Source organism: Ranitomeya variabilis, chromosome 3, assembly GCF_051348905.1.
Source record: "Ranitomeya variabilis isolate aRanVar5 chromosome 3, aRanVar5.hap1, whole genome shotgun sequence".
Lineage (NCBI taxonomy): Eukaryota > Metazoa > Chordata > Amphibia > Anura > Dendrobatidae > Ranitomeya > Ranitomeya variabilis.
Window position 1 is genome coordinate 640,032,798 of NC_135234.1, and position 12,736 is coordinate 640,045,533.

The following is a 12,736-nucleotide window of genomic DNA, read 5'->3' on the forward strand; positions in this document are numbered from 1 at the left end:
GTTTAGCTTTTCTTTATCTTCTATTTTTACTAATGCTATCGTTACTGCAAAAAAAAAAAAAAAAAACAAATAAAAAAATATATATATAATTTAATGTTAATGATAAATGTACTCCGGTAATTCTTTAATGTAAATATTTACATTAAATAACGTTATTGTATAGAAAATGTGATGTGTTTTAGGGGGAAAGTGGGGGGGGGGGGTGAAGCTGCAAAGCGAAGTTCAGTTGGAAAAGGAAAAGGTTAAATAAAGAATCCCCCCTCCTTCTCCTCCTCCTCCTCACTCCCTCGCTTTACCCACAGAGGGCACTAGGACCCTGCAGGCCTCTACTATAGGCTGCGCTACGTCAGAGGGCTGGACAGAACTGCCAGTCTCCTGTGTCCCATCTCCCTGTACCTTAAAGGAAAAATGCTGCTGTCTGTCCCTCCAAGGGCAGGGATCGCCTCTTTCAGCTATACCAGGAGCCATAAGAAGGTAACCCTGCTGTCCATACTTGTCGTGTGCCCCTTCACTACTAGCGCACTCTCACATTTACTAACAGGCCTATGCCAGCCCTTACAAATGGTTCACAAATGATTTGTGGATTTACCCTTGTGGAAGGCGGGGGACTTATTGGTGTGCAATGCACTTCTATTAGTGTCGGCATAGGGATCTGATCCCTGTATATACCTGTGTATACGGCGGGGCAGGAAGTGGCATTTATTTCTGGATTGACTTTGGTTACAATGTAGCAAAACAATGACAAATAGTGTGACGGGATTCTGGTGTCAGCTATTGATGTCATTGTGTGTCGTAAGGTTGTGCAGCGTGTGATGTGTGATCTTATGGAGCTGGATGGTTTGGAAGTAACATTGAGAGAGGAACAGAGGAAGGGCATTCACAGGGAGAGGGAGAAAGAGGGAGCGAGGCGCACCCAGAGGCAGACAGGAAAGAAGGAGACACACAGGGTGTACAAGTAGATAGATTGCAGCCAACGAAGGGAGAACATTGTGACAAAACTGGACGTATGCAATGGATATTACATAACCAGTAGGACAGAAGAATAGCGCAGACCGCCGTGTGGGTGCTGGGAGCGACACTCAGCGCAGATTTATAACATGGTAGTAAGCGGACGTGCGCAATATTCTCTAGAAAGGATGGATACAGGGATCATCGCAATCGCTGATATTCCAGCACATTGTGCCACAGAGCAGGGTTGTTACTATAGCACTGGCATCACTAGGGACAGATCCCCCCCGGGTGGAGAATATGCCATCCTACGAACTCGCCATAACTTATCATCCTACCCTGCATGATTTATGGCGGCAAATCCTGCAGATATATATATATAAAAAAAAGTGTGGCTTATAACATTCAAGGGTACCAGATTCAAGGTTATCACGAGCATCCTCTATGTAAATGTATGTGTGAATGTGTAGGTCACGCTTCTAAAATGGAGGTAAATCCAATATTTTGTGGAAATATATGGGGAAATATAAATCAACTAATGCAAATAAATAATACAAAACATATAAACAATAGACAAATGTATATATCATTCATTATATTACATAGACGTGGTAATGCCCACGTACAAGAAGACCACTCAATGGTGTAACCTAAAGCTCGTGGGCCCCAATACAAAATCTCCAACAGAGCCAACAACTATTGCGGGTCTTTAATGATAATCGTCTTTTCCTCTTGGGACCCCCTAGACTCCAGGACACGGGTGCGATTGCAACCCCTGCACCTATTATAGTTATACCCCTGATGCTGGCATCGACATTAAAGAGCATTCCTAATAGAAGTGAGAAGGAACCAGAAATGTCTTTAAATTGCCATCTTCGGACTAATCAACTGCAGGTGTAACTTAGAGTTAAAATCTGTAATTGCAGTATTACAATGATCATGCACTATTTCTAGTATTGGCCTCTTCATATGGTCAAGACACTTTTTGGGCCGCCTTAGCCTGGATACAGCAGGGGTCTCCACACCCTTTACAGTTAGGCTCATTGCACTTTTACTGGATTTCCCCACATAAATTGTTTTCCTTCTATGTAGACCATTTACAATATAGAATGGTTGTAAACAAAGGCAAAGAAAAAATATCACATCAGCTCATCCTATCCAGGTATCGTTCAATGTAATAAGGGACAGAGACCACCGGTGGCTCCTGGGTGAAAATGATCAGGTAGAAGGCAGGAAGACATTCAGCACCCTCAATGGAAAGAACTATTAAAACATTATTTATTAGTAACTATTAAAATATCGAAAGGGAAAAAATAAAAAAAACACACTAGGCCTACGCGTTTCAGGCACTAAGGTTCTTAATTTTTGCCTTATAATGGTTGCACAAATTGTCAGATGATCTGATAATGAACTGAAGCTTCATGTAGCCCAATAGTTACCACCATAAAATGACTTTAGACACCATCACAAATAATAGATATTCGATCAACCATCCACATAGTCATAGAGAGGTTATTCAGTACGACGTCTTGTTGGGTTACATCCATTTATATGTTACGATACATTAACAAATAATTACCATTTCAAAAAACTTTTGATAGGACATGTCAGACATTTTGACCGGTGAAGGTCTCATCATAAGGACCCTCACATGTCGAAAGTTGTTTGGAAAAGACTGATACTCTTTAAACAACTCTAATTTTGGTTTCAGTCCTTAGCGATGATCCTTTTATAATATAGCGCTTATTGTTTTGGGTCTTTACATTGTTAAAATTATAATATCATTTCCTACATGCTCTCAGTCTGGGCAAGACGTTTTATCTTACGACGATTGTAGCATGGACGTCGGGGCATTTTAACCTGAGCCCCCCCGAAGCATTAGAGCTCCCACATGGATTGTATCCTATGTTATTTATCCTAAATATAACAAGGGTAAAAATATACTTGGTTCGGGCCTGAGTTGTGAAGTTACAGGACTCACTAACATCTTCTCCAGCCATATTGCTTTCTAGAATGGACTACTGGTGAGATATTATATGTCTCTATGCAGATAACATTACATTTCCGTGCTAATATAAGCAGTATGGAGTCTAGTTTGTGGTTATATTTTACTAGATACGTTCTAAGATTGACCTCCTCCATTCTCGTAGATGCTGATTGTAGTAATGTGGCCATTACAAAGATCTATTCATCTCTTCAGATATGTATATATCTATGGTAGCTGCTATGGTATGACATGTTCTAGACACTTTGTCTTAAAGCATGCCTGTCGTTATAGGTAACTTATGAGAATAAGCTGTTGTGTATGTACATGAGGGATAACACTATTTCTGGCCGCATTACTCCGCTACTTATTCCCTCTCTCTCTTATTTCACTTGTCTCTCAGATGGTGGTTGGAGACTAGCTGCTATTATGACCCCAACGCACTGCACATGAGGGATTCCTGCTCTCCTGCTTCTATATAACACATGTTCATAAACATCACCGGCACGGAGGACACTATACAGCAGTATAGAGCAGTGTAGCTGTGAAGCCAGCTCTGTAGTGACATAAACACTTGCTAAAAAGCAAAAGCAATGGTCTGTGTTTGTCTGTGCCTCTGTTCACTCTGCTTCTCCCTTCTTCCCACTTCAAAAGACAGCTGTAATCTGACACCTCAGTGAACAAAAAAAAAACCTGCACACCTTTAGTATTAAATTAATGTACAGGTGCACAAATTCGCTATGTGGCCAATATACAAACATATACAGACACTATTCATTAAACAATATGTATGGTACTTTGTTAACATTTTTTGGTCAAAGAGCGCAAAAGCCATCCAACCACTTCAAGATGTACCTAATTATGGATGGTCCCTATCGCTTATGTCCCACCGCTCCCGGTGCCAAACCAGGCCTCATCTGAATGCGGAGTGGAAGGAAACCAGGCGTAGCTCGCAATTAAAACCTTGTCTGGGAAGGATAATGTGTAGATAAAGGTGCTGAGCCCTAAGTGAACCAGTCTGATTTGTTTTGACAAAGGTATATTACACAAGTTTCTTATATTTCCTTGTATTATTGATTCATGTAAAGTTTGTTAGAACAACAGTATTGTAAAACGATGAAAAAGCAGTCCCCGAACCAAGGTCTCCGAGATTGAATTGTGTGTGTGTGTTTCTTTATATTATTACTGTCTTCGGGAAATTGTGGCTGAAATCTATGATGCTGGATTGGACGTTTTGCTTTTGAAACTTGCTGAAGTTTCTGTAATCACTGCATGCTCTACATCCAATTGCCAAAATGAAAGTTTATTGCAAAATTTGTTTCAAAACTGTGGTGTCAGAAACCATTGGAAATGACAGCGTGTTCCATAGTAAATGGTCTTTGTGTTATTTCCAGGGCTCCTTGGTCTCTATTTGAAGTTAAAACTTTATAGGGACATCTGATTCCATGTTACTAAGTGTGGCTCGCTTCTATAGAGGCATTAGTGGCTTCACAAATAATCCGACATGACTATGGAGACATTCTATTTTGTATCGGGTATAACAAGCAGAATACAGACTGTCTGTACCTGTAGGAGCCAGGATTCTGTAAACGGAACACTCGATGGAACGGATAACATGTTCCACTTTTTTTATTATAGTCTTCTTCTTTCTTGTCCTCGATCACCCAACTTTTTGTTCTTCTAGATCTTTAAGTTCAGGGCTTCTCCAGGTGGGGTACAAGTGTTCCACAACACTGATTTACTAGCTTGGCCCCACAAGTCCTTTGGGCCTTGGCATCTGCACAGGTTTTCCCTCCACTTGTACAGTTCTATTGCTGTGATGTATCAGATACTGATATCACTAACGCGTTTTCCTCCGCTCTTCAATGATAACTTCATGTTCTCTGCTATATGATTACAGCACTAGATACACAAGAGCAATGTTAGGTTTGGATGACCGGCGGCGAAGTGTCGCTTTACAGCGGGGAATACCACAATTTGCACTTGGATTAAGTTAACTTGATCTGTTTTGTATGGTTCAGGGCTGAGCTGTTGAGTAACGCCTGGTGCATGTTACACTGTAACGGGGCAAATATTTCCGCCCTATAAAATCATTGTAGGAGGGACCGGAACATAACACTACTATCAATACTGTGATATCAAACTGAAAAGAACAATCCTGGCTCACCAAAAAAGTGCAAATACTGAATAAATGAGAGGACGCAAGGGAGAACCCAGTGTGAAGTCACCAGAGTATTACATGCTGGAAGGACTGGTGCTGGCAGACACACAGTGATGTCATTAGACAGATTGCTGGGAAAATCCCATGTTTTATACTTGGTCCAATTACTGAGACTAGTTTTCCAGAACAAGATGTAACGCTTCATAGTCTCCTACACTTTACAGGAAAAGGAGGTGTCACTACGATCCACAATGAGGTATTATTTTCTGATTCATGAACCCTTTGCCAATGTTGGAGAATGACGCATAAACATGTCCGTGACTTGGTCCTTACGAACGTACTAATTTCATTCTGTACAGATCGTGTTCCTGGTGATCCATCTACTCTATATTTGGCCAGAAACACTTACTGTCTATATGCTGTTACCTTATTAGAAAGAAACGTCACCTATCTCATACCAACTGTGGCTAATTCTTGGATCCTGACCTATTTCATCCATGCTTTGGACCAGTGTCGGACCGGGATGTCAATGGTCCACTTTTCAGCTACATGTAAATGTGACATTATCCTCAATCACAAATTTATTGTTAGATGAATAAAATGCTGCCTTTGTCTGTACATAGTGATATATTGTGTACAGTACTGCTCATATAAGAGGGTGGTGGCCCACCAGAGGATTCTCCTGTTTTCCGGTTGGCCAGTCCAAGCCTGTGATCTATGTCATTGATCTGTATGCTTTCACCATGGAAGTATACATTTACGTCATATCACATATGTGCACATATACCTGCTCTTCCTACAAAGACGAATTTTAATGTCGTTTGTTCTAACCTTCCCGTATCTTCTGAATCTACAATCTTAATTCAGATCTTAAAGAGGACCTATTGCCAGGTCAAAAATGGCCAGTATTTGGTCTTATTTAATTCCCGCTGCTCCCCGGAGCATTTTTTTATTTTAAATCCACCATACGGTTCTAAAGAAATGGGGCTATATATTTAGTGTGAATATTTATGGTCTTTACCAAGGGGGTGTGGCTCACAGGATAATCTGGGAATATGTATTTGGGCTGCGCTGCACAATTACCCAGTCAGCCGTGCCCCCTTAGTGAAGACCATAAAATAAAGTGCCAAATGTAAAGGCCCATATCTGTGGTTCTGTGTGGCAGATTATTAAAAAAAAAGAAGAGGAATAATAAGGGGAGTAGCGGGAATAAATCTACTTTAAAGTCATACTATACATTTAGTATTCTGTTTTTGCCTCTATACCATATCTTTTCCTACAATCGTTACCAAAGTACTGAAATAGTGGGGGATATCATAAACGATGGTGAAATATTATTCCTCCAGAGCTTCACTCTTTCGCCTATAGCCCCGTCCTTAGTTACACATGAGCAATGGCAGGGATCGGGACTGTCACTCCAACCATTGCTCCCTGTGACAGTTCTTGTAAATTATGACAGGGTTCATAGGGTTCAGAAAAACTGAATACAAATCATATCATTTGTGGGTACGTACTGTATGTGCCATGAAGAGCTCATGCGTGGGCAGTAAACTGCTCTTTTTGATTAACATCATAGGCTTAACAAACACATGTTAAATTTTGAGTTAAAGCAAAAATTCCCAGGCAAAATTTTGAGAACTTGCAATCGAGACTTTTGACTATTTTTATGGCCGCTCAGCCATCTTTTTGAAATATAGGCAGAACTTAGCAAGAGGTGGTATCACTTGACAAATTACTCATAATTTATGGCGCAAAAGTGGCATATAGGGCGATCAAAGTATATTCTGGGCCATGACTGGAGGACAATCCTTACACTTCTTAGACTTCTTTGAGGACTCATTCAGATGAGCGTATTGTAGGGACATGTGCTGTCCGACTAATATTCGCCAGCACTCTGACCGATGTTATTCAATAGGGCTGTTCAGATGGCAGTTTTCTCAAACAGCCTGAATGTCCATGTGTAAAAAAAAAAAACCCTCAGTATTTTCTTCCATATATCAGACGAGACTCGACTATTCACGTCTTAAGGTGTGCAAAAGACATTGAATCCCATACAGAACATCCATATTACATCTGATTATTAAGAATACATTTATTTATTTTATTTTACTCATTTATATAGTGCCATTAATTCCACAGCACTTTACATACACTATTGGCACTGTCCCCGATGGGGCTCACAATCTAGAATCCCTATCAATATGTCTTTGGAATGTGGGAGGAAACCTGAGAACCCAGAGGAAACCCACACAAACACGGGGAGCACATACAAACTGCTTGCACATGTTGTCCTTGGTGGGATTTGAACCCAGGACCCCAGCGCTGCAATGCTAACCACTGAGCCACCGTGCCGCCCTACATTGTCTTTATTGACCTAGTATTCTGTATTCGATCATTTGGACGTAAAATAAGGACACATGGGTGGAAATTGTTGGCCTTTTCTGGATGAAAATTGGACAATTTTTTATCTGATCGTCTGACTCCGGCCTAAAAGGGTTGTCTGTGTTTTACCAATTAATGACCTATCCATTGGATGGGTCATCAATATGACATGGGTGTAAGTTTGGCATCCGGCACCACCAGCAATCAGCTGAAATCTAGTTCGGCAATGGCCGGATATAAACAATGTACAACAAGGCGGATACATTTTAATTCTGTAATCACCCCTTTAAAGTGGATCTGTCATTAGATTTTATAATACAAGCCGCATACATTATTAACAGACATCTTAGGCTTGAAAAGGCTGGTGTACTTACTTTTTATTATCCACATGACAAAGGCTGTATAATCATTTATGAAGTTTTATTCAACTTCCACCCACTTAGGATGATTCACAGGTCTTCAGTGCTCAGTTGTCTCCTCCTTTCTGCTGCTGCTGGGATCTCACACTGCTTAGTACAAGCTGCGGCTGTCAGTCAGGCTGTGTGGATGAACACTGAATAGGCTTGGACTAATTAGCTCTCTCGCTCTTTATTTGGACTCATAAAAGGCTCATCTTAATTTGAAGATTATACAGTCATTCTCACGTGGATGTTCAAAGTCAATCAAAGTCAATACACCAGTGTCATCAGGTCTATATATACAGTATATCTACTATATAATTGTCTAAGGGTCACTTCCGTCTTTCTGTCTGTCCTTCTGTATGTCTTTCTTTCTGTCATGGAAATCCCAAGTCGCTGATTGGTCGCGGCAAAACGGCCACGACCAATCAGCGACGGGCACAGTCTGGCGGCAAAATGGCCGCTCTCTACTCCCCTGCCGTCAGTGCCCGCTCCATTACCCCCAGTCAGTGATCACACAGGGTTAATGGCTCTGCACTCCGTTAAAGCTGCTATTAACCCTGTGTGACCAACTTTTTACTATTGGTGCTGCCTATGAGGCATCAATAGTAAAAAGATCTAATGTTAAAAATAATAAAAAATAATAAAAAATCATTATATACTCACCTTCCGTGGGTCCCCGGATCCAGCCGAGGCCTTTCCCGCTCCTCGCGACGCTCGGGTGACCGGTCCATGCATTGCGGTCTTGCGAGATGATGACATAGCGGTCTCGTGAGACCGCTACGTCATCGTTTCGCGAGACCGCAATGCACTCTTGGGACCGGAGCGTCGCGAGGAACATCGGTAAACGCCTCGGCTGGATCCGGGGGCCCACGGAAGGTGAGTATATCACTATTTTTTTATTTTAATTCTTTTTTTAACAGGGATATGGTGCCCACATTGCTATATACTACGTGGGCTGTGTTAGATACTGCGTGGACTGTGTTATATACTACATCTGTGCTATATACTATATGGGCTGTGCTATATACTACGTGGCTGTGGTATATATTACGTGGCTGGGCAATATACTACATCGCTGTGCTCTATACTACATGGCCTGTGTTATATACTGCATGGGCTGTGTTATATACTACGTCTCTGTGCTATATACTACGTGGCTGTGCTATAACTACATGGCTGTGCAATATATTACGTGGCTGTGCTGTATACTACGAGCCTGTGCTATACACTACGTGGCTGTGCTATATACTACGTGGCTGTGCTATATACTATGTGGCTGTGCTATACTATGTGGCTGTGCTATATACTACGTGGCTGTAAACTTCATACATATTCTAGAATACCCGATGCGTTAGAATCGGGCCACCATCTAGTATATATATAAATATACTTAAAGGGAACTGCCATACTGTGGGCATCAGGAATCAGGATGCTCAATTGTAGTTAGCTATACTCTTCTCTGAAACGCTCTGTCATTTGCTAGAAGAGATTGTCTGGCGGTTCCCATAGGATGAGGCCTGTCAATCACCGGGAGCGGCAGTGGGAAAAGCTGACAGTGTGTGACTCCAGCCGCCCGTGGTTTGGGCAGCGTGATTCAGGTGACAGGTTCCCTTTAATAATAATCTGTACAGTTTGTATTGTCTGCTGACAAGTCCGCTTTCATTTTGGAGCGACACATTGGCAATTACAGAAAAAAGTGTGGAACAGACAATTATCTCTGAAAATAGGGTAAATGTCCCGGTGTCACAAATCTGTCTTATTTTCTTCTGTGTAAAATAAATCTTTCTAATGACAAAACATGGGGAATACAAATTGCACAGCTAAAAATCAGCAGGAGAGATCTCATATCATGTTTAGCTTTGTGATTTTCCATTTGCAGCTTGGGCAGACCTGAGCCATGAAATATTGGATTATATAAGGATTGCAGAAAGAATCGCATGATATGAGAAGCGATAGAACATGGCTAACAGTATAACACGATCCCAATGAAGGAGTGAGAATAATCTGTGACTTCCAGGCTGAGGGGGACAGAGCGGACGCCGCGGTCACATGCCTGCAGGGATCCGGGAACACAGGAAACAGCGGCCTCCTCACTCGCCCTGCGCGCTCCGCCTGATACAATTGTGCAGGTTTTATACAGCGAAACCATTCTAAGGCCGGAGCCACACAGGCGTATAACACGGCCGAGTGCTAGGTGATAAAACAACGCCCAGTGTTATACTATGCCATTATATTCTCATGCCGATTTGGGATGAGAGAACACTGGCAGCATGCTGTGATTGGCAGCGACACTCGGCTCAGTCGCCCCATACAAGTCTATCGGTGCAAGGGAAACATTGGGCTGCACTCGGATGTCAGCCTAGTGCAGTGCGACATACGGCAATGACTGATGAAGGTCAGGTAATGACCGAAACGTCTCATTTTTCTGGAATTTCTTCACTCAATAAATAAGTTCTTGAACACACCTAGACGAGTGCCAAGTATTTCTACATTACACATAAAGGCTGTTTTCTTGGATGAACTAATGTTCACCTCACTTTAGTAGAAACTACAGATATAACAGATTGTCCCGGCAAAAAAAAAGTTCCCCTGGGGCTTGGCACCCTGATAGCTCACTGATCCAAAACACTGATGGCACCGTGGCATACTAATTATTATTATTTATTTATATAGCACCGTTAATTCCATGATGCTGTACATGAGAAAGGGGTTACATACAAAGTTATAGATATCGTTTACAGCAAATAAATTTACAATGACAGATTGGTACAGAGGGGCTTACATTCTATGGTGACACCCTAATGGCACACTGATGCCAAACTGATAGCACCCTGATCACATACTAATGACACACCGATGACACACTGATGACACTCTGATGGCACACTGATGACACACTGATGACACTCTGATGGCACCCTAATGGAACCTTGATGGCACACTGATGACACACTGATGGCATGCTGATGTCAAACTGATGGCACCCTGATCACATACTAATGACACACTGATGGCACCCTGATGGCACACTGATGACACACTGATGACACACTGATGACACTCTGATGACACACTGATGACACTCTGATGGCACCCTAATGGCACCCTGATGGCACACTGATGACACACTGATGACACTCTGATGGTACACTGATGACACACTGATGACACTCTGATGGCACACTGATGACACACTGATGACACTCTGATGGCACACTGATGACACACTGATGACACTCTGATGGCACACTGATGACACACTGATGACACTCTGATGGCACACTGATGACACTCTGATGGCACCCTAATGGCACCCTGCTGGCACACTGATGACACACTGATGACACTCTGATGGCACACTGATGACACACTGATGACACTCTGATGGCACACTGATGACACACTGATGACACTCTGATGGCACACTGATGACACACTGATGGCACCCTGATGGCACACTGATGACACTCTGATGACACACTGATGACACTCTGATGGCACACTGATGACACACTGATGACACTCTGATGGCACACTGATGACACACTGATGGCACCCTGATGGCACACTGATGACACTCTGATGGCACACTGATGACACTCTGATGACACACTGATGACACACTGATGACACACTGATGGCATCCTGATCACATACTAATGACACACTGATGGCACCCTGATGGCACACTGATGACACACTGATGACACACTGATGGCACCCTGATCACATACTAATGACACACTGATGGCACCCTGATGACACACTGATGACACATTGATGGCACACTGATGACACACTGATGGCACCCTGATGACACACTGACGACACACTGATGACACTCTGATGCCACCCTGATGGCACACTTATGACACACTGATGGTACCCTGATGACACACTGATGGCACCCTGATGACACACTGTTGACACACTGTTGTTACCCTGATCGCATACTAATGACACACTGATGACACTCTGATGACACTCTGATGGCACACTGATGAAACACTGATGACACACTGATGGCACACTGATGACACACAGATGGCACCCTGATGGCACACTGATAACACACTGATGACACAATGATAGCACCCGGATCCAAAGCACTGATGAGACACTGATGGAGCCCTGATGGCATCATCAGAAAAATATGGGATCCCGCTCTACTTATGTCACCTGAGCGCTGCAGCTAATTACTGGCTGCAGCGGTCTTGCTGCTGGTGCAATGATTACATCTCCTCTTCCTGTGTTGGCGCAGGCCACTTAGTTGCCTATGCTGGATGCAGGGGGCTGAGGCAGGTGAGTATTACTTAGTTTATTATTTTTTACAGCTCCAATGTGACAGCAGACAACCTGTTTCTGACTTGGTATTTGACCAATTGTCGATTAGCCAGGCTTCATACTTTGGTTATTGCCTATAATGGGGCTCCATCACAAGATATATGATATTGATAGATACTCAGTGGTTTGGAGAATATCTATTTTATATTTTGCATTTAATTTTGAGTATTTATGCTCAAAGTGTACCCACTTTCAGATGACTTTTTAGTATAAGCTGTTATGTGCAAACACGAGGAATAACACTATTTCTGGCCATTACATTATTTGTATTCTGAATTTTTAGCATTTTTCCCTCTGCATTAGCAGCCACAGCTCTTTGTCTTTGTGGTATTGGCCTTTATCGCCCTCAACGATCTTCCCCTCCTCTCTACATAGACTTTTACAAGCTCTGCAGACAGATTCGTAGACAGTTTTAGGCAGTTTTCGAAATCAAATGATCAGTGAAGGTGTTGAAAAAAACATGTTTCTCCATATTGATAGGACATATGTCAATGCTTCTTATCTCTACTTGTTCTA

General features: G+C 42.4%; 1 protein-coding gene across 2 annotated transcripts in view; it reads left to right on the top strand.

Moving 5' to 3' along the window:
• Positions 1–344: 344 nt before the first annotated feature.
• The window catches only part of RBMS2 (RNA binding motif single stranded interacting protein 2), a 130,757-nt gene continuing 118,365 nt past the window's right edge, over positions 345–12,736 (top strand). For both annotated transcript variants that reach the window (XM_077297611.1, XM_077297614.1), the window contains exon 1: positions 345–474. In XM_077297611.1, coding sequence (XP_077153726.1) covers positions 409–474 — 66 coding nt within the window. In that variant the 5' untranslated portion in view covers positions 345–408. The remainder of the gene's footprint in view (positions 475–12,736) is intronic.